Source organism: Takifugu flavidus, chromosome 3 (assembly GCF_003711565.1).
Source record: "Takifugu flavidus isolate HTHZ2018 chromosome 3, ASM371156v2, whole genome shotgun sequence".
NCBI lineage: Eukaryota > Metazoa > Chordata > Actinopteri > Tetraodontiformes > Tetraodontidae > Takifugu > Takifugu flavidus.
In genome coordinates this window covers 1,269,730-1,291,078 of record NC_079522.1, presented here as the reverse complement: position 1 = coordinate 1,291,078, position 21,349 = coordinate 1,269,730, and the positions used below count along the sequence as shown (strand labels likewise).

Here is a 21,349-nt window from a genome sequence, read left to right as displayed (position 1 = left end):
ACATGAGAGCCTAATCATTAGTTAATGTAGTCATCATCAATGTAATGGTTGTAAAAGCAAGATAAATAACGCTGTGTTGCAGTTGTTCACTGGGTTGTGTAAATAAAGAATGAACCAACATGATGGACTCTGGTTTCTTTTGTAAGTAACCCATTTTCACGCCATTAAAGTCACAGTTAGGCCAGTGCATGTACAAAGTGAAACCGTGTTCGTCCTCCTGACAGCATGAAATACTGGTATGTCCTGTCATTTATTTTTTTTACAGACACAGTAGGGTTCCGTGGCTAAAATCCGAGGATAAACCACATGTACAGTGTCCTCATTGAGTTATTCCACGTTGTCATTATTAAACTGAAAATATGACTGAAATGCACAGAAGAATGACAGTAAATCACTGATGACCATGTGCCATGCACAGCCAGCTAGATACAAAGGCTCCATTATGGACCAGCGGGCGCCCTCTTCTGGACAATCTTGTAACCGTTCGGACGTTGCGCAACAGCAATTTCAATGCGGAAGTGATTCGCTATTTAGTCCCCCTACTGGTCAAAAGAGGTCAGTGCAGAAACCCGATGGTCTCAGTTTTGTGTTTTTAATGTAACTTTTGTTATTGATGTTCTTTGTAAAGTGTTGCAGTGAAGCTTACGATTGATCTGTAATATTCTGACATAATAGTCTGAATGAAAGGCTGAATATAAAATGAAAAACATCCCCTTAACCAATGAAGATAAAAGTAGATTATTGTATTCTTAATGCATATTTCAAACCTACCTATTTTCAACGGTAATGAATATTTTATAGCTTGCATTTAAAAGCATACAAGTGCAGAAATTGCTCATTAAAACTGTAACCACCACAGTTTTATATTTTGACAAGAAATTTAATGGCAAGTGGAATTACCAATTATATTGGAGTATTTGTGATACTACAAAACAAATATACACAAATTCAGTGTAGGACTTTGCTATTTAATTCCCGCGGAGGCCTGGTTATGGGACGCAAACCGTGATTGTCGTTTCTGAATTCTTTCCAGTGTCACGAGAACCTGTGACTCTCATGTCAGCAGGTCAAACGTGACAAGCAGGATTCCTTCCAGAGGCATCAAATCCCAGAAGAGGTGATGACCCGTGCATCTAGGGGGAGCTCTTGTCCGGAGTTGATGTTGTCTGGAGACGGTGAGGTATGAAGTGGTGGGGGTCCAGTATACCGCTGCAGGCTGCGGCGGATGTTAGGAGACAAGTTCGAATTTACACAGCCTGCCAATACAAATTTATTTTAAAACCTAATTGCTTAAATCGTTTATTCAGCGCCAACTAATAGATGACAGTGTGTCGAGTTTGCTTGTAGTTTCTGAGTTAATCTGCTGAGAATGTTCTCAACTGCGTTTGCCCCGATGTTTTGTAATAAAAATGGGTGGCGCAGGGTCAGAGGTGTCCTCCCTCTCTTCAAATCCATTTGAGCAGTTTGTCCCATTTCTGTCCACCAGAGAATGTACTGTTCCCTGTAGTGTTTGCTTTGGCTCGTGTCTACGCAGAGCGTCTTCATTTTCCCTTTCATCCCTCCTTTTATCGTCCACACACCCTCTCAAACCTCGCAAATTCTTGGCTGCTATTCTTTTAATCAGTTTTTTTTGGTCAGCATCTCATTGTCCGGATTGGGAATGTTTAAGTCTGCTTCACTCTGGGAGATTTTTCTGAGGGGGGATCTTGTGTTAAGGTTCTTTCAGTCGTTTCCGGGAACTATCTGGGTGCTAAATTAATTGCTCTTGATCCCACCTCGCATCGCAATCGGCTTAGTGCTAATCTGGGGTTGTGGCGCTGCAGCCAAGTCTCGCCCAGGCAGCGGCTACACCAAGCCGTCTGCTCCTCTCAAGGTTTTGACCTTTGCCACACACTCCCCAGCTCCCCATTGTCACACACCACTTTTTTGTCCTTTCAGTTGTCGTGACGTTTGAGAAGTCTTTATTCAACGTGGTGTAGCTCAGTTCAGTCCACCGTTCCAGCCATATGGGACATCTACTGAAGTGGCCACAGTTTCTGTACATCTTCTCCTTCCCTTGTTTCATTTCCTTCTCCCCGTCTCATGCACTTTGACTTCTTGCCCAGTGTTTTGTGTCTCTCTTCCTTTGTGATGTCGTTGACCATCTGCTTCAATTCCCCCTTGTGTCACTTTGTTCTCAAGTTATTTACCTTACAGCTGTTATATTATGCTTTAACTCTTTTATCTTTTACTTCTGCTCACTTCAATGAGGCGTTAAGAAACGAGCCAAAAAGCAACATAAAGATCAAAGGTGCGTTATGTCTGCCTCCAATGTTATAACTGTGTATCTCACCGCCTGTTGGACTAATAAATCCATTAATGTCTCCAATGTCTCTGAGTCTATTACCAATTTACTCTGGGCGTTAAGATTGTTGTGACCTTCCTTTATCATTCTTTTACAGCTCACTGTGTGCGAGCCGTCTCCAGAGGTGCGCAGCGAAAAGAGGACCGTTTACTGCCCCTCCAAATGCAGGCCGTCTAGAAACAGGAAGTACCGTCGCCCAGAGCGCAGCAGCACACGGCGTCAGCCAGCACGCAGCGACTTCCTCCTCCTCCTCTTCATGGCAGAACAGAGGCTCCAGCGAAAACACCCTCACGCTTATCAGAGAATTATGCACCCCTCCCCTCCAGTGCCCGTCCTGCTGAATGGCGCACATACACAGCAGGCTTTTCACCCCTCCACCACGTACTCCCTTCTCCCTTTCTCTCCCATTCTCTTGTGTCCACAATGCCCCCACCACCACCCCCGTCCCGCCGCCTGCTTCCCCTTGCCAGTACAGCATGCCTGAGTAGCTGCCTGGAGATGAAGGAGCTAATTAATTTGATTTAACAGTCCTCTCACTCTGGCAGTGGAAAAACCAGCCGTCCGTTCCCCCCCTCCCCCCATAGCACGCCATATCAGGCACCCCTCCCCGATGATTTTCCTATCCTTTCCAGTCTCCTTTGGCAACAACCACACGCGGAACCATCTCCTCCTCTGCTCCGCTGCTTTTTCTCCCTCCTCTTTCCTGTTACACAACCACATTTTGCCAGCCGATTGTCGAACATCAAACTTACTCTCGACATCCGGAACTCTCGTGTGCGAACCAAACCCATCTAATTACTTAGCTAAGAATTTATTTATAGCATTTCATCTCCTGCGTGCGCGAAGGGATGTTCCGTGTGACTCAGCGGCCGTTCTTCTTCACACATGCCTGTTATAGCTCAACGCATCTGTTTTCTGGATCTGACGCAGGCCCGTGATGAAACCCCAGATCTGTCATCCGACCCAGGGACGAATCCTCCCCTTGAAGGGTATTAGACCCGTCCAGCATTATTCTACGGCCCTCGGCAGAAGTCTAGAACTTGCCGCCTGTCCTTACAGACGGCAGCAGGCAGGTCGGGGACGTCTGCTGGGCCCGGTCTGTGCGGTATGCGACGCGCGCACACTTTAGCTTTTCGGTGTCTCGCAAGCGAGGGGTGGCGCAGCGTCGAACTCACTCACCCCCGTATGCAAAAAAAAAAAAAAAGTTTCCCTCTACTGCAACTTAACAATTTGTCTGCTGCATCTCTCGGCTGATGACAGTTTTCCCCAAAACTTGCACTTTTCATCTCACGACCGGCGCTGTTTCCCCCCGCTGCCCCTCCTCAGCTCGTCTGTTTCGTTGTGGGCTGATGCTGCATGGAGTTATTCCTTTGCACTAATGTTACGAATGTTACAGAGCATCAGTTCACAGGTTTTTACTGCAGTTTTAGTCGAGCTAACTGGCGTCGACATGTATTCCGAACCGAGGTGTCTAAGAATAGAGCCCAGCAGGCCTGTCGCCTGTCCGTAGATGTGCCCTAGCTGGCGTATTTGACACTTTTAACTCTTCAACGGTGCTTAAATATAAACAACAGCAAATTCAGCCGCGCCTCAGTAGCCAGTAAATATAGTTTTAAGGGTTCTGCGGAGACTTGGCGCTGCAGTAGGTCTCTGTGGTGTGAGAATTGGTTTTGTAAACAGCAGAGAAGTGTGAGTTCGCGACGTGTTCCGACACGCTCCCTTCCCTCGTCTAAAAGGAGGTGTCGTCGGGTTACCTGCTGAACTGCCCTGTCTGTAAGACGGCACCGAGAGCTCGAGCACGCTCCCCCATCTGTGCGGCCGCAAATGTAAACAGCCGCCGCGCTTATCTGCACATGTGCTCGCGGGCGATCTATGCGCCTGGGTTTCACGCTGCCCTTCTGTTCTCTGTGCACAGGACGCAGAACCGGGAGTAGCTTCCTCGCGCTTGCAAAGCCGCCGCTTCCTCTTTAAGAAACCACCAGCATTTGAAGTCCTTCAGTGCCGTTCGACTTCCTGCTTTGATCTCGGCCCAAGTCAGCCGGAGAACAGGTTAGTCATCTCTTCTTTCATATCAACGAGGGATGTTTGCTTACCCTTGAACGCGTCTGACGGCACCTTCGCACGTTACGCGTCGGCCGCGATCGTGTCTGGATTTAAAACGGTATCAGGACAAACCAAAAACAAAAAGACGTAAACCTGTCGCCTTCATGGGGTTTTCTGCAAGAAACGTTAGAATATTGACCCTGGGAAGGGTGGCGTTGAGCTTTAACACGCACCGGCCTCAGTTGCACGAAAAACAAGCTGCAGACAGGACAGTGTTTTCGGAACTGTCAGTGACCTTTCTCTGCATTATCAGATAAAAGATGACTGACTCACTCGTTTTTTTTTAAAACAGGAACAGGGGACATCCAGTACTGTAGGTCACTGCGGGCCCGCTGAAATTTGAATCTACGAGCCTGGTGAAACATGGCCGTCTATGAAAAGGCAGACTCTTGGGAAACCAAACCGCTGTTCGCTTGCGGAAATCTGCAAACATGTAGGCAAATCGACTCATCGCATAGCTGCTATCAAAATCAATCATGTGAAAACCTAAAATCCTATCAAGGAAGGCTGCTTCCCACTAAAGAACCGCTGCGAGTTAATGTTTTACTCCACAGACACGGCTTCCTGCATGCAGCCATGTTTGGCAGGACGAAAGGCTTTGATCACGTCTGACCAAACATTCACTGAATGGAAGGTCGGGGCGATTGGGGGGGGTGGGGGGGCGTCATGGGCCGGTGCCGCCACACATGTTTGGACAGAGCAGCCACGCCGCCAGAGTGCACACGCAGCGACCTCGTCTTTTCATGCAGACTTTGCATGGTTTTAATTTTGCCCTCAGGCAACTTAAACATGTGTCCCATCCATACACACACACACACACACACACACTCGCACACACAGCGAGGGGACACAGGAAAGGAGGGAGAGGGGGGTAAAAAGAAAAGTTCGTCAAACTCAAAGAGCCAGAGAGGTCACAGGAACAACAACGATCCCAGAGTGGTTCCCATGGAGACAAGTGTGGCCGTGTACAATGAGGGTGAGAGAGTTATGAAAGAGAGGGAGAGAGGGAAAGGGCAGGGGAAGAGCAAGGGGGGGTGTTGGCGTCAAGGTTCAGTTAGTGGGTTTGGTTGGAGAATTGGGGGGGGTAGTGCCCAATAGTACAGTGGGAAGTACGATGGCAGCGAGGTTCTCCCACCTGGTCCTGGTTTTAACGCCTCTCCATCTTTTGTTTTGGGGGGGAAAAACGTGGTGGATTTATTCAAACCTTTCCTCCCACCCACAGATAACTGACTTAAAAGCAATTAATTGCTGCCAGTAGCACTTGAACCCTTTTAGTTGAGCGCGCGGACCACAGAGGAGCATCGCTGACCCTGTTTCTCCTCCCGTCTGTTCGGCTTTACCCCAACCTTTGTGCTTTAAAGAGGCACTTCACCGCCATTTTATTTGTTCATCCTTTGAAAACCCGTTTCACAATGTCTGGGGGTCTGACGGAATTAAATCACATCCTGACTGCCATTTTAGGGCCACGGTGTCAGCAAAATGTAATTTCCGCCCATGACTCATTTCTAACGTGGTACGCGAGGCCCATGCATAATGCAAAAGCGCTGTGTGACTTTCTTGCAAGGTGATGCCACTTCCACTGTTGTGCTCGTTGACACCCGGAAAGAACCGGTTCATAGTTCAGTCTATCCGGCCGCGCGGCGTCTACGTTGGCTCATGCAGCGGGCCGCCGCAGAGACGCTCATTCTTATTTTATTTGTGCGGAATATGATATGGTTCCTATCGCTTCAGGCGTCTCCGTGTTGAAAGCGAGGTCGTAAATATTTGTCGTCAACGCTGTAAAGGAACCGTGGCTTATCGGTTAGGGTTCGGGTCGGCCGTTCCACCAACGCTTGCTGGAAAAAGGAGCGTTAGAGCTTGTTTTTTTAATCAAATCTGGGTCGCTCCAGCGTCGTAATCCGTCTTCCGCCTATTCTTTTTTTTATCAAAGTTACTGTCAGTCACAAGGCTCGAAACTTTAGCGTAGTCCTCAGTAAATTGGCAGAGTACCCCTTTAACGCCTCCCTTGAGGTCCCGAGGACGGCTCCTTTCCGCCATTTAACCGCTGCTGGTCTGTCCTCATTCTGTCTCACTGTTTTGGCCCGCTCTGGCCTCACTCCTCATCGGTCCAGCGCTCCTCGTGCCCAGGTTTTTTTTTTTTTTTTGGGAGTTGGTGTGGTTCCTGTTTGTTTTCAGCCATTTTGGGGACTCGCAGTGTGTGTAACAAACTGCTTAAATGGCGTCCTCTTGCCTGCTTGCTCTCTCGCTGTCTCCCTCAGCCTCTCCCTCCCGCTCCCTATCGCCGGGCTTTGTGTATATAAAGTTGTGTTTCTGTGCGTGTGTGTGCGTATGGAGAGAGGGAACAACACTTCCAAATAAAAAAGGAAGATTGGATTCAGCGGAAGGGGTGCGTTTGTGGTTGGGGGGAGTGTATGCAGAGAGGGGGGGGGATTCACTTGCCGGTTTAAAAAGAGCAAAAACACTCAGGATGGTGTGTCAGAAAACTGGACAGGGAGAGCGAGCAAGTTTGAGTGTGAGAATCGCTCCTGCCCTCTGTCTTCACACATTGCTCCCTGTATGTGTGCACCGCCTCTCCCTGCGCTCTCTCTCTTTCTCTTTCTCTCCCTCCCTCCCTCTCTCTCTCCCTCGCACACTCAGACGTGCGCATACACAGACCGAGGGGGAGAGAGAGGGAGAGAGGGAGTGTGTGAGGGGAGAGAACACATCGCAGCAGAGATGCAGCAAGAGGTTTTCCGAGGTACGTTCTCTTGTATGCTTGCCTTCCTGAGAGACAGCCAGAGAGAATAAGAGGAAGAGAGGCTGAAATTCTGTCGTCCGCCCGCTTGTTTTTCTTCTCCGCTCCGCTGCCGTGGCGACGGTTTTAGCGCGGCGTGCGACGAGGAGGAAAAGCTTTATTATTTTGCTGTGTCGTGGCGCGAGCGCTGGTGGGTGTGCGCGTTTTGTGCAGTGTGTGTGTGTGTGTGTGTGTGTGTGTGCGCGCGCGCGCGCGCGGACGTGTGTTAGTCCGTGCTGGGTCTGTTTATGTGTGTGCCAGTAACAGGCCTCGTCTCCCTCATCCTGTCCTCGGTCGCTGGCGCACCACGCAGTTCTTTTTTCCAGAGAGGTGACTGGTTCTGAGATTCTGATGAAACTTTTAATTTATCGGAGCCTCTCGCGTCTCGGTGGGTCGCGGCAGACGGAGGGGCATCCAGCCTACGTCACAGCAGATGTGAGCATTGTTGTTGGGGTCTCAACATGGTGGGCAAAGCCGCCGCCGCCCCCCACCCCCACCCCCTACCCCCCCCCCCCACCCCCACCCCCCCGGCTCATCTAAATTTAACTAAATTCAGGGAGTGTTTTTCCAGAAAAAAACCCAGCTCGCAGGCGATGCTAAACGCTAGCAGTTCTGGGGACTGTAGCTTATTTCTATTCCGGGCCGCCCAGCTTGTCCTCCATTTTAACCAGCCTGTTGTGCTGGAGCTCGTCTCCCTGAGAGCAGCAGAGGGCATATTTGATCTCAGCAGCCCTGTTGTGGTTGCCCAAAGCTGCACTTTTTTTTTTTTCCAAAACAACGGAGCATCTGCTTGCCAAGCACTCCGCATTCCTGGTAGCCAAGCCCCCCATGTTTAATGTATGGAATACGTGACCTGTGCTAGGGTAGAGGTCATAGGTCAGGGATTGGGAAGTGGAGTTTCTTTCCGCTGGGTGTTGTCGTACAGGTGTGTTCGTCGCTAGGATTGCCCCCTTGTTGTTTTGCACATTCCTGTTTACGACGTGAACGATGCTGTTTGTGTCTTTTACGACCCCCCGGGGTGGAAAGTAACGCTGAGTCCGGCGATGTTGTTTACGCCCAAAACGCAAACAAAGTGGGCCGGTTCGGGAAAGCGACTTTCGATCTGGACTAACCTGATCCGTAGCGGCAGTTTATGGCGCGTGTAATGCGTGACTCCGCTATTACGCAAATGTCTCACGCCTGATTGAGACGAGGAACTCAGGTGGGGTTTACGCGTCGGTCTGACTGTGTCAAATTGAAAATGATTCGGGGAAATATTCTCGCAAAGTTCACCGGTTTAGTGTTGCTGCTCTCCGAGGGTACCTCTTTCCCCTCGCTCTTTCCTAATGCCTTCCAGGATTCTGTTGCAGCGGGAAGAATTCTGGGAATGACGTGCTGGGCCGAGAGCTAACGGAGAGCGCAGAGTACGGCGTCTCAGGCGGGTCCGTCGGTGCGTGGAGTGGCATGCAAAAACGCCAAATTACGCCAGTTTAGATGTGGGGGTGGGGGGTGGGGTGGAGGGCCAGGCGTGCAGTCAGTCATACTGAGCAGGACAGGACGATATGAGGGCCGGAGAGGCAGATTTAAAGTCGCTCCCACTTCCCCTCCTCACGCTGCCACCGCTCCCTGAACCATACCAGCCACCCCTACCTCCTCCCACCTCCGGTCCCCAACGCTCTCTTGGTCGGGGGTTGTCCAGAGTTCAGTAGCTGCTTAAGTTGACGATTCTCCCCCCACTTCCAACGCCCAAACACGCCCACTCACCCACCCACCCTTCACAAACCAACTGCTGCTCCGCTACTTGGGCCCCTCTGGCTACCCCTCACTGGGGAGAAAGCCCAACCGACACCTTCCTTTTTCCACATTCCCGTCGTGGCTGCCCCGCCAGTTGGAACAGCGAGGCCCCCGCGCGTTCTGCCTTGCAGGCACTCCCCCTCCACACAGAACTTAGAGGCCTGCGGTCCCAGATAGCACCGTGTCTTTCACCCTCCACCTTTAATTGCAGATGAGTGAATGCAGCAAAACAAAAGCAAAAATACTCCTGACTTTTATGGTTCTGTTGATGCGTCTTAATCTCAGTTCTCTTTCAAAGCTAGAAGAAAAGTCCACAGCCGACAGCCGTTAGATGACTTGAAACCGTGACAAAACTTGTGTTTGAGTAAATAGTAAAACATGGACTATTATTTCATAATCAAAGGCCGTGTTATGTCATCATGGTGTTGCCAGTGGGCTGAGCCTGAGGTCGGGCATCAGTTGACTCCTCTCTCACTCTTTTAATTGATTTTTAAAGACACAGATGTGAAAATCCTCTCCTCTTTCGTCACGGAACGCCGTTTCACGGCATTTGCCGAGAAGATCGTGGCTCTAAAACTTCAGCTCGCTGATTCTCGCTGGTGTTTCCGGAACCGTGAGGTCCCGGGTGCAGATCTGACGTCCTCCACGTGTGATGCTGTTGCCTGTTCGCAAACTCTCCGTCAGGGTAATTTCAAGCTGAGTGATTTCTGAAGCATTCTGACCTGCGTTTGTGGGCAACGTGCACAAGACGCTCCGCTAGCAGTAGCACGGATGAACAAAGTTATCTGTTAGAGCAGAGGAGGATTCCCTGTCGAGCGTGTGGTTCTAACTAAAGGAATAAAAATAGCACCGTGAAACGTCCTGTAAGGAAGCTGTGTTACGGCGCGGAATAAGTTAGGATTTCATAACGATGAAACGTTAATACATTTATAAACATTATGGCTACCCGCGTGCTACAGGGCTATTACACACGTGCCGTAATTGTGGGTAAATATGTTATTATTCTCAATTTATGTACTTTAGGACTGTGACCTTCAAATGACCTTAAACCATTATTGTCAGATTTTGAAGTCGTTGATGATCCAGATGATTTACTGTACATTTAGGCATCGTTTAGTGGAGCGCAGCTAAATTGTTAGCTGTTTGCATTGATATACAAAGCTAGAATAACAATTAAATTACATTAACATATAGAGAGCAGTAAAATCAAACATGTTTGTTGGAATGTCATATTGTTTTAGGACGCAAAATGAAAACTGCCAACACAGTTTTGGAATTGACAGCGCACTCCGGGCACGGAGCTGGCCCATAAGCCCGCTGTTTAGCCGCGAATTAGTATTATGTCTATTTTCTCGCACATGAAACTGCAGGGCGAGATGGAGATTAAAGTTTGTGCCTCTCGTAATGACCTACTAAAGAGAAAATCCCCAGGACGGAGAGGCAACGGCGCAGACCCGCGTCTGACTGAATCCGACTGAATCGGCGTGCGCCAAACGCCTGCGCCGTTGCACGGAGGCCCGGCGTGCTTGACATCGAACCCTTGGTTGTTTGCGCCAGCTCGATCTGCAGACGCGTTCGCGTCCTGCGGCTTTCCGTGGTGCCACAAGCGTAAACAGATGAGCACTTCACAGGCTGACCAACATGTTTGTTTTGCTCAGAACATCCTGTTGCATCGAGGTGTGGGAATAGAGTTGCTGTTTATTTTGACTTTGCTTTTAGGTCCATTCTACGCTAACGGTAATGTTCGCTTCCAATGTGCCACGGATGAGGTTTAGCTTTTGCTCACGTTTAACAGCTTTGGAATAAACCCCCCACCCCTCCACATTTAAAGTTCATCGCAGGCTCCCGTCAGACGGGGTGTCGTGCCGGCTCCGCTTGTGCAGCAGCTGTGTGCGTCACAGGGAGATAAAGAAAAGGAACGAGGGGGCGTCGTACGCACTTTCCTGTCCGCTCTGCAAGCATTAGATGAGACGGTGAAATTTTTAGCCTTTGCACGTCTCTCGGCGCGTCCACCCACTTGTAGCGGGCTGACGCTTGCCATAAGGGATTTCCTGCATCTGTCGCTCAACAAATGCGAGCGACAGCGACGGCCCGTTTGAACGGGCCCTCTTGGCGAGGCAGTGGCGGCGGCGGCGGCGGCGCTTCCTTGTTTTGTTTTTTTCACATCGCTGTGTCAAAAAAAAAACCCCAAACTGCTTTTGTTTACCTCTTGTTCTGATTGTGCCACACGCACCTTTGGCGGAGGCTGCCGACGTGCACGGGCGTCAGTCCACCTGTGACGGCGCTCGCATGGCTTCACCCTTTTGGTTTTGAATGTCATTTACAAGCCGGCCATTCCTCGCCGAAAGACTTTGTTTACCCGTATCGGTCTCGTCCGTGGCTGCGTACGAGTGCACGTTCACCTCCGTGGAGACACGCGTGTTTGTGTGCGGGAGTCTGAGCGCGTGATTATTTGTTTGTCTACGTGCAGGTTGTTGTTTTGCGTGTTTGCTCGGGCTCCCGCCCGTCTGAGGGTCGGCGGCGGCGCTCCTTTCCCCCCCGTCTCTCGGTCTGTCGCTCGCCCTCACTCTTTTTCTGTTTTTGTATCACCCCTTAACTCTCCCTCATCCTCACCCTCTCTCTCTCGTTCTCTCTCTCTCATTCTCTCTCTCTCTTTCATTCTCTCTCTCCCTCCTCTTCCCTCTGCAATAACAGTGCTGACCTAGTTTTCTGCCTGTTCAGTGCTGCCTGTGGAATTTTACAGCGGCCTGCCTTCCTGGCTGCTTTGCTGCTTGAAAACGCAAGCAGAAAAGCATGACTGAGGGTTTTTGTTCTCATCGCATCATTTAGGGCCCTAGACTCCCTCAAAACGGTGGTGTTTTCACAAACGTATCGATTTCTTCAGTCCAAAACGAATATATACATTGACCTAGGCCTAGGCAGAGCCGCCTGAATCTGTAGGGAGGACTGGCAGGTCCGTGTTCACCACCATGGCGGGCGAATTAGAATGGACATGAAAATAGCCCGTCGCTCATCTCCGACAGCTTAGCTGAGATTGTACCGGATGCACAGGGTGGAAAAACGCCCCTTCTCTGCGCACATGTGATCTCCCTCCCTTCTCTTCCTCCCTTCTTGCCTCTCCTGACGCGTTTGCCTTCACATATAAATGAGTAGAATCGTGCCCGGCAAACACCGACCCCTGCCAGGAATGGCGAACAAGGCTTTTGCTGAAATAACACCAGCGATAGGCCCATTTTTACACAGTTTGGGGCCGGCGCTGCTCTCGATCGCGACGGAATCGGTGGCTTTCAATCAGCCAGACAGAATGTCGTGTCACAGATGAGCGAGGTTGAACCTTGAAAATCTATTTTGAAGGCTCGGTTATCGCATGCTGAAACCTAAACCCGCGCTGCCATAGATTCATTCCTTCCCTCGACTCGCCATCCCTGACGGTGCTTTCAGGGGTTAGCATTTCTCTGGGTTTGTTGTCCTTTCCACTCTTTGAGGCGTCACAACAGCAAAATTCTGCAAAATGTTATATGCGTGTAACGTTCTTATTTTGTGCCAGTGTGATGTTTTTATGTCAATACTCATGTTACGCATTCTTTTCTGCTTTCAGATTTCGGCGGCTGGTCATGGTGTCCAGTGAGAAGGCGTGGGACCCCCTCCATGCGGGCCTTTTTCAGTCATATCTGAGTGAGCAACGCCTGACTGCTGGGTTACCTCCCATTGTCAACATCAAACACAGCGCAGCAAAGGACGCCACGTGCCGCCGCCGTCAGAAGCTGTCGCCTTTGTCTTCCCCACAAACATCTGTCGTGCACGGAGACACCCCTCATTCATTTCAGGCTTTGTCCCAGTTACATCCGCCCGTGCGTTACTGTGACTCAAACAAGATTGAAGGGCTCCACAAACCAGTCCAGTGTCTTCGAGTGGCCTCTCAACCTGAAGAAGAGGAGAAGGAGGAGAAGAAGAAGGCCGAGCATTTGGAGATGAAGGGTAAAAGACATGTAGGCCGGGCAGAGACAGCGATGGAGGACAGGCTGGAGGACGTGGCTGATGGACCTAAGAATGCAAAAATCACCTTAAGCTTCCCACTCAGCGCTGCCCCACTTCCCACAACTCTCACGTCTCCAACCCGTTGTCGAAGCTCCTCCTCTTCCTCCCCCTCCCCTCACAGGCGGCGTCCATCATCCAAGAGCTCAGATGAGGGATCATTGTGGAAACTGGATGCTACCATGGACATAAAGCACAGACAATTTAAGCCCCCGAGGCACGACAGCTCTCCGTCCTCTTCACCGTCCTCCTCCTCGTCTCCGATGACTGTTCACGGATTTATGAGGAAGGACATAAAATCCCCACCTCCCCTCAAGTGCTCCAAACTCAATCCAGAGACTCTTTTGCCCAGGTCACCCCCGAGATCCTCCAACGGCCCTTTGGGGGTCAGTTATGGCGTTGATGGATGGGACGAGAGGCATCGCTTGGCCAACGGAACTGCATCGCCCTCCGCCCAGATCCTCTTCAGTCTGGGCACTTCAGCCTATCAGAGAGCAGGAGATGTGGAGCGGAGAGAGAAAATAACAGGAAGACCAGCTGGGAAAGTTGGAAGCCCTCATTTAAGTCTTCACCCACCCACTCTCCACCTTCCTTCCCCGATCCCGCCTCCACCTCCACCCCCATCCGAGGGGCTTACAGCACCCGCGCACTCATCCTCTTTCCCCCCTCCCAACAACCTGAAGCCTGAGCTGATTTGCGGGGTGTGCCATCGGCTTTTCAGTTCGGCATCCTCGCTGACGGTCCACATGCGGCTGCATCGCGGCAGCCGCGCACTCAGCTGCCGTTACTGTGGTAAAGTCTTCATTCACAGCAAGAGACTGCAATCCCACGAGGGCTCCTGCGGGGTGCCAAGCCTTCCCTCCAACAACAGCCTGGGCCCCCCTCCTCTCACTGTGCAGCCAAAGGAGGAGCCACTGGAGGAGGGAGAGGTGAGAGTGGAGGGGGGAGTGTTCGTGGGAGGAACAGACCTCAGCAAGGCGCGGCCGGGAAAGAAAGCACGGAGCCTCCTGGCACGCATCCAGGGTGATGATGCAGCAGCCGCGGAGATACTAGAAGGTGACGAGAACCATTTTGTGAAGGTGGTAGATGGCAATGTCATTTACTTCTGCTCCGTGTGCGAGCGCTCCTACATGACGTTATCCAGCCTGAAACGCCACTCTAACGTGCACTCGTGGCGGCGCCGATATCCGTGTCATTACTGCGACAAGGTCTTCGCCCTGGCGGAGTATCGCACGAAGCACGAGGTGTGGCACACGGGAGAGCGCCGCTACCAGTGCATCTTCTGCTGGGATGCCTTTGCCACTTACTACAATTTAAAAACACATCAGAAGGCCATCCATGGGATTAATCCCAATCTCATCTCCAGCGAAAAGACAGCCAACGGTGGCTATAAGCAGAAAACGAATGCCCTCAAGCTCTACCGCCTCCTCCCCATGCGCTCCAGGAAGAGACCCTACAAAACCTACAGTGACAGTTTGCACAACGGCCTGTTACTCCCACCGACGGACGCACCTTCACTCGCACTGCCAGGCCTGGGCTGCTCTTTGAGTCCCGGAGACCTGCAAAGCTTCATCAGAGGGCCGCACCCTGTAAAGCCCGACCCGGATGCTTTCCCTGACGGTTTCCCTGTTTCTTTGGATGTCGAGCACAGGGGCCTCTCCGCGTTAGCTCCCCTCGCCCAGACAGACATGTCCCAAATTCGGAAACACGACAACGAGGCTCAAGAGTCCGACCAAGCGAGAGGCGGTGGCAGCTTTAAAATGTCTAGCAGTAGCAAAACCAAAACTTCTAAGAGCGGCAGAGGCACAGACGCAGGCATGCCCTCGGTAATAACATATGGCCACGCCAAACCCTCTGTCATAGTTCATGGAACAGCTATGTCATCGTCTGTTATCGTCCATAGTAACCAGATCAGCCCAGCAGGTGACAGCAGCCTAATGAACAGTCCACCGTCTGAAGTTAGCAGGAGTAACAGCAGCCAGACGTCGCACAAGAGCAGCCCCAGGTCACTGAAAGTACAAAGGGACAGCGCAGAGAGCCACAGAAAGAGAACAAGAGACAGTTCAGATCCAGCAGACGAGCACTCGGCAGACAGGCACGACGGGGATGCCGGGAGGTTGTTTCACAAGTCGCGCAAGTCTCACGGTAGAAACGAGATCTCCAACTCCAAGTTGTCGTCGGCATCGGCGGGGTCCCAGGTGAAAGAGGCGGGGCCCTTGTGTCAGATTACTGTGCGTATTGGAGAGGAAGCAATAGTAAAACGTAGCATTTCCGAAACGGACCTCAGGAGAGACAAGGGCCACACGCCTCCAAAAGCCAAACGGAGCGAAGCGTCATCCGCCCGGGAAGCCAAAGAGTCGCGGCATTCCCACTCCCACCATCACCACAAACATAGACTCCAACACGCAGCCAGCCGGGAAACCCAGAGTGATAAGGAGGAGGAGGAGGAGGAGGAGGAGGAGATGGAAGTCAAGAAAAAGAAATCCCAGCATGAAGTCAAAGGGTACTACTTCCGCCAGGAGGTACGAGAGCAGGAGAGTGACCACGACACCCAGGACAACTTGTGGCGGCCTTACTATTCCTACAAGCCTAAGAGAAAAGCCCAGGCGCACCTACAGAGGGTGAAGAGCTGGCAGAGAAAACTGAAGTTCAAGCGCTCTATCCAGCTGAAGAGGAGGGGAGAGAGGCTCAAGAACCATGCGGACAAAGAGACGGATAAATCGCTAGATGAGGAAGAGGACGGAAAGAGCGAAGCACTTGAAAAACTGTCGGCAGCCAAGCACGACAAGAGAGAAGTGAAAGACAAGAAGGCCCGCGTCTCTGTCCCTTTAAGGGACAAAAATAAAGACGCAGACGATACGGTTAAGGAGCCCTGTCACAAAGTTTCCGGTCCTCCTCTGCATTCTCCAAAGCTCCCTCTGTCTACCTCAGTAGTTCCAGCAAGAATAAAGAGACGACCTTGGACCAACGGGAATGCGGCAGAGTGTGGTACATGTGGCCGCTGGTTCTCCAGCCCCAGGAAGCGAGACAAGCATGAGCTGAGCCATCTGCTGGAGTTCGTTTGCCTTTTCTGCAGAGCCACTTTCCCCTCCAGGGACAAGTTGGAAGACCACCAGAGAGCCCAGCACCCCAAGCCGACCGAGGCCCCCTCCGTACCCCCTAAAGTGGCGCTCGGAGAGCAAGTTGAACGAATCGGGGATAAATCTGCCTCGGAGATGGCGAGAAATGACGACGAAAAGGCGGGGCGGGTCAACCTGTTGGGGAGCAATTCGAGCCCGAGTCGTCTGAGCAGAAGAGCATTGTCGCGGCACACGTGTCCGCAGTGTCACAAGGTGTGCAAGACCTCCTCGGCGCTGAATCGCCACATCCGCCGCCATGATCTGAGCAGTTCCCCGGAGAGAGAGAAGGAGGACAACGACTCGGAGCCCAAAACAACGGAAACTGCCGTTAACGCTGCTGGCGCAGACAGGGAGGCCGAGAAAGAAGAGGTTCCCGCCGCTCTCTCGGTTTCAGTCATCAGCTACTCGCCGTCGGACCCGCCCAACCAAGCTGTCTGTTTGTCGCCGCAGCAGCACCCAGACCAACGACATCAGGTGGCAGAAACCAGCGACAACAAGCCGGAAGCGCCGGGGCTCGTGAGTTCATCACCAGAGAAGAAGCCCAGCCCGCCAGTTGCAGACCCTTTAGTAGAAAGCCCGGTTAAAGTCACGCCACCTAAACAGGATCACTCGTCAGCGGCGCTCTCAACTCTCCAGAGCGTGCTGGTCATGAACGGGTCGGAGTGCCTGGACTGCCGCATACCCAGCAAAAAGAACCTGGAGGACCAAATGCACAGACTGCACAGCCCCGCGCACGCCGCGTCATCCACCAACACCTCTCCGAACGCGCCCATGACGTCGCAGACCAGAATAACCACTGCCGCTGCGCCTGTTTCCAGGACAACGGCTCACGTCTCCGAGGGCGGATTCACCAAACGGGACGGGGTCATTGTGGACAGAGAGCGGCACGGGGGGAGTGGCTTGTTTGCAGGCGCGGGTTACAAGGAACCACCTCAGGTCCAAGATCTCAGAGTTTCGTGCCTGTCCAGGAGTCCCTCTCCCAACGAAGCACAAGACCTGACCATGTACACCATTCTAGCCAGAGAGCGTGAGACAGAGAGGCAGAGAGAGAGAGAGCGAGAGCTCAAGAGACAGAAAGAAAGGGACAAAGACGTGGTGAAAGAGAGAGAAAAAGAGAACGAGAGGCACCAGCAAATGAGCAGGGTCGCGCACACTCCTGAAGCCCAGAACGCCCTGTTGGTGCCTAAAGAGGAGCCCTTGAGCCCTATGCCGTCCCCCCAGCATATCCCCACTCAAACCACTATGAATGGGCCCTCCTCCCACAGGCACACTCCCAAGTCCCCCTGCCGGCCCCCCTCGAACATCGGACTGTTAGCTCAAACCAGCAGCCAGGTTCACTCAAGTTCACAGGGACTCGACAGACTCGCGCTGCCCACAGGAGCAGCTGGTGTCGGCGACCGCCCCTCGGCCCACGCCCTGCTTCTCCCCCGGGCCCCCCAGCCGCCGGAAACGGAGCAGCAGGACGTCTCCTCCAGAGATTCCCAGCAGGGAAGCAACACCCCAGTGAGCTACTCAGCCCAAAATTACCCCGTACCCCTTATTGTTCCAGACAGCTACCACTCCGGTAAAAAGCAAGAGGAGAGCCTGCTCATGTCCTCCTATCCCGGAGCGCTTTCCTTTGGGACCCTTGGAAAAATCATGGTCCCCAATGGCGGCGACTTGGCCAAGCTGCCGTTCTATCCAGACCCCTACCAGCTGCTTTACGGGCCCCAGCTGCTTGCTTACCCTTATAATTTGGCAGCTCTTCCTGTGGCTCTGAACATGATGGCGCCCGGAGGGGACAAGGTGGAACCCCTGCCCTTCCTCCCCACCATCTTCAACTACGCCGCCACCGCCGGACCGTACATGGGGTCGGCCCCGCACCCCCTCGTCGCCAACCCCGGCCTCTACAACAGCAACGGCGGTGGCAGCAAGAAGCAACGGGACAGCAGCGGCGGCAAACCGTAGGACGCGGACGCGGGATGCCGAGTATATAGGATGGAGAGAACCTGCTCCGTGTAGGACGGGAGTGGGAGGGGGCGCGTACTCACTGGGCCGTCGATTGCAATCGCACTGTACCCCTTCCTCTCTTTTACACACTCAGAGATGAGCATTAATTCGGGAGTAGGGGGAAGGAGCAAAGAAGGGGGGAGCAAAGCAGACGTTACAGCGACGTGTCGTTACTCCCCCGTCTTTACTCCCGCTTACCTGTCTTGCTGTAATGTTGTAGTTCTAGAGCTCCATTAATCCCCCTCTCTGATTCATGATATTATATATAAGAATAAGAACTGCTAACAGGGTGTTTGTTGCGTGGAGAAAAAAAAAAATCAATTCAGTCTGCTTCCCTTTATAGTCACTGCATAATTGAGGGTAAATGCTCTTCAGGGAAGGCTTGTGGATCCGAGTGTAGGGGGGGACAGGGCAGAAGAGCGTTGGCCCGGCACGGTAGGGGGTGGCGCATCTAATAACGCAAACCCTGCACGTGCGTCGGTGACTGACTGTCGTTGCACTCCGCTGTTAAACTGTCCATGAGAGTCATATATGAGCATGTACCTGCATCCTTTGTAGGTCTTTGTGCATGCAGAGGTGGGCTTAAGCACGCAATACTGTGTCAGTGTGAAAACGTGCGCGTGCGAGCAGAGTGTGTGTGTGCGTGCGTGCGCGGATGGTCAGATCATTCTTTGTGAGACGCACACGGCGTTCCTTCTTTTGTCGGAATAGCTACTGTAGGTCAACGCGTAGAAAGTGCATTAAGAAGCGATTCCTCGTATCCAAATCATAATGAAGTGACGGCTGGACGCACGTCTACGACAACGACAGATCATCTGAGCTTCTCACGTCCGAGCTAACCTGGCGACTCCGTGGCCAGATGACACTGTAGGATCTGTACAGCATTCACTATAGTATATACCTTATGTGCACAGCGTAGAAAAAAAAAATTAGTGGTCACTTAAAGGGACACTTGTAGCTGCTTTGGATATGTAGCTGGCCACTGGGTGTGAGTTTCAGGCTGGTGGACCATTGCACTTGTCGTTTTTCATCTCATTTCCTTGACATTTAAAAAAAAAAAAAAGAGGAAAGAATTAAAAAAAAAAAATCCCCAAAAATTAAATCGTCGGTCTTCATCTTGTTTAGCTTTTTGCTGGTCGGTCGGAAGAGGCGGAGTTTCCTTAGCCAGCCAGATGACAGCGAGGAACTTTGAAAAAGAAAAAATTTAAAAAAGAATAATGGATTCAGGGTATTGAGTTTATTTCTGGTAAGGAAAAGAAGTATAAATGGGCACAAAAGCTGTTGGACTCTTGAGTTTAAAGAAAGACTTTGGGGGCAGAAACACTTTGTCCCGCATCCCACCTGAGGGGAGACGGGAGAATCCGTCTCCTGTCCTGTGTTTTATAGGTAGGAAAAGGCTGAGCTTAGCAGCCAAAGTGGTGGCCGAAACCCCCCCACCACCGGGCGTCCGCCTGGGGGGGGGCCATTGTGTTGCGTGTAACATTTTATTCTTTTTCTGTTAAACTATGTTGTTTCACCCTCTTCACCAGATGGAAATGACTTCAGTGAAAAGGTGTGTGTGAGGGGGGGGTAAGCTTAAAAATATGAATGTAAATTTAGTCATGAAGTTTATGAAGTACAGATTCATTAATGGTAGAGTTGGTTTCAGTTCCTTTTTTATTATTATTATTTCTGTTTTGACTCAAATAACCTGTAAAAGATCTGTATAACATCATACATATATACAGTAGTCCTAGAACATGTCTGTAAACTTGGGTTCTTTATCCACAAAGCATGAGCAACACTCGCTTCCTAACCGTTTATATCCTCAGCAGATCCGGCATCACGTGTGCAGCTTTCCTCTCCGTTTCCTTCGGATGTTTTCTGGACTCTTCATCTTCCGCGTCTCCGTTAGATTTGTTGTTTGTTTTTGTTATTATTATTATCCTTAATCAATTCGTCATAGGCTGAAGTTTGGGGATAATTCGCTAAACTAGCTGCCACGGCTGTCACGATTTAAGAGCTGGTAAATTCTCCCTTTTCCCTCAAGAATATGCTCATGCAATGCAGCAGCTCCTTTGAATGAAGTACGCGTGTGTGTGTATACGCGTGTGTGTGTGTGTATGCGTGTGCATGTGTGTGTGATGGTACCAAGGCACCTTTTGGCTCAAACAGGAGCGTCGAAATAAAATGTGACCAACTGCAAGGGTGCACAAGCATCCCCCTTGGGTGTGGTTACAAGCCTTTTTTTTTCTCCTTTTTTCTCGGTAGGCGCACGTATTTGTGTACGAAAAAAAAAACAAAAAACAAAAACGAGCGACTGTGCGAATATGAAAAAACCAAAATACTGTCAACCCACCTGAGCGGCGTACCCCCCCCACCCACAGCAATATACGCTTATTTTTCTGTCGTGTGAGCCTTTCCTGTGGGGAAGGTTCGGTGTAAAAAATAAAACCTTGCTGTCTTCAATACACTATCTCAAGCCATTCCTGTAGATGGACATTGTTGTTTTGGGTTTTTTTAATTAATTTTGGACCATTTCTTATGCCATAGTCTACCATCCTGGTTATCATAAAGACCAAAAGCATGCAAAATGACTTATTGTAGTGACTGGACTGGAATCTGGTGGTAATAAATAGCTATTTACTGTATGTTTTAGTTTAAATGAATGTGCCTCTGCTTTGATATTTAAATAATTCTAGTAAAATGTGGATCTGCCAGATTTCAAATGTTAAGGTGCCTTGTTATGGCATAAGAAATTTGACTAGCAAAAAGAACTTTTTTTTTTTCTTTTTCTTGAGATAATTTGGAGATAGACTTCTTGGTTTTGTTTGCTACGAAGCGGTTGATAGATGTAGGGGTGTGGCTAAACTGTTTTTGGTATCGTGTACATGTTTAGGGTAATACTGTGCCATATAGAGCCCACAAAAAATATGTTAATGTTATTTTTAAAAGATGTTTTAATGTTGCCTGATGACTTTGTCTTTAGATTTGATACAAAGGCTTGTAGCCACAGCTCTCCCAAAGTCAGTAGTTTCCTTTCCCCACATTCTTCTGCTCTCTTCCTCTCTCTCTTTCTCTCTCTCCCCTCGTTTCCGTCTCCCTTTCTTTGCTGCAATCAAACAAAATAAAGTATTAACCTGACGACTCGACGAAATCGGCTGTCGCGTGTTCTCATGGTTTGTTTTCTCGCTGGTTTTCCGACACATTAAAGCTCGGCTTGATCCTTTCTTC

The 21,349-nt window shown here is 50.8% G+C and overlaps 1 protein-coding gene and 1 long non-coding RNA gene across 5 annotated transcripts; one reads left to right on the top strand and one right to left on the bottom strand.

Annotated features, from left to right (window-relative positions):
• Window positions 1-831: 831 nt before the first annotated feature.
• LOC130522132 (uncharacterized) lies at window positions 832-4,888 on the bottom strand. Its single transcript, XR_008949559.1, has 2 exons — window positions 4,713-4,888; window positions 832-1,209 (listed from the first exon to the last, which is right to left on the bottom strand). It is a non-coding gene; the product is annotated as an uncharacterized LOC130522132 (long non-coding RNA).
• Window positions 1,039-21,272, top strand: zbtb4 (zinc finger and BTB domain containing 4). Of its 4 annotated transcripts, XM_057026151.1 has the most exons (4): window positions 1,039-1,180; window positions 2,442-4,170; window positions 4,260-4,393; window positions 12,592-21,272. In XM_057026151.1, the coding sequence occupies exon 4, from the start codon at window positions 12,608-12,610 to the stop codon at window positions 18,092-18,094; it is 5,487 nt and encodes a 1,828-aa protein (XP_056882131.1). In that variant the 5' UTR covers window positions 1,039-1,180; window positions 2,442-4,170; window positions 4,260-4,393; window positions 12,592-12,607; the 3' UTR covers window positions 18,095-21,272. The 4 variants fall into 4 exon arrangements, with proteins under 4 accessions (XP_056882131.1, XP_056882132.1, XP_056882129.1 ...); XM_057026152.1 differs by having other exon boundaries at window positions 2,442-4,393; XM_057026149.1 differs by lacking the exons at window positions 1,039-1,180; window positions 2,442-4,170; window positions 4,260-4,393 and adding an exon at window positions 6,978-7,184.
• The last annotated feature ends 77 nt before the right edge of the window (window positions 21,273-21,349 follow it).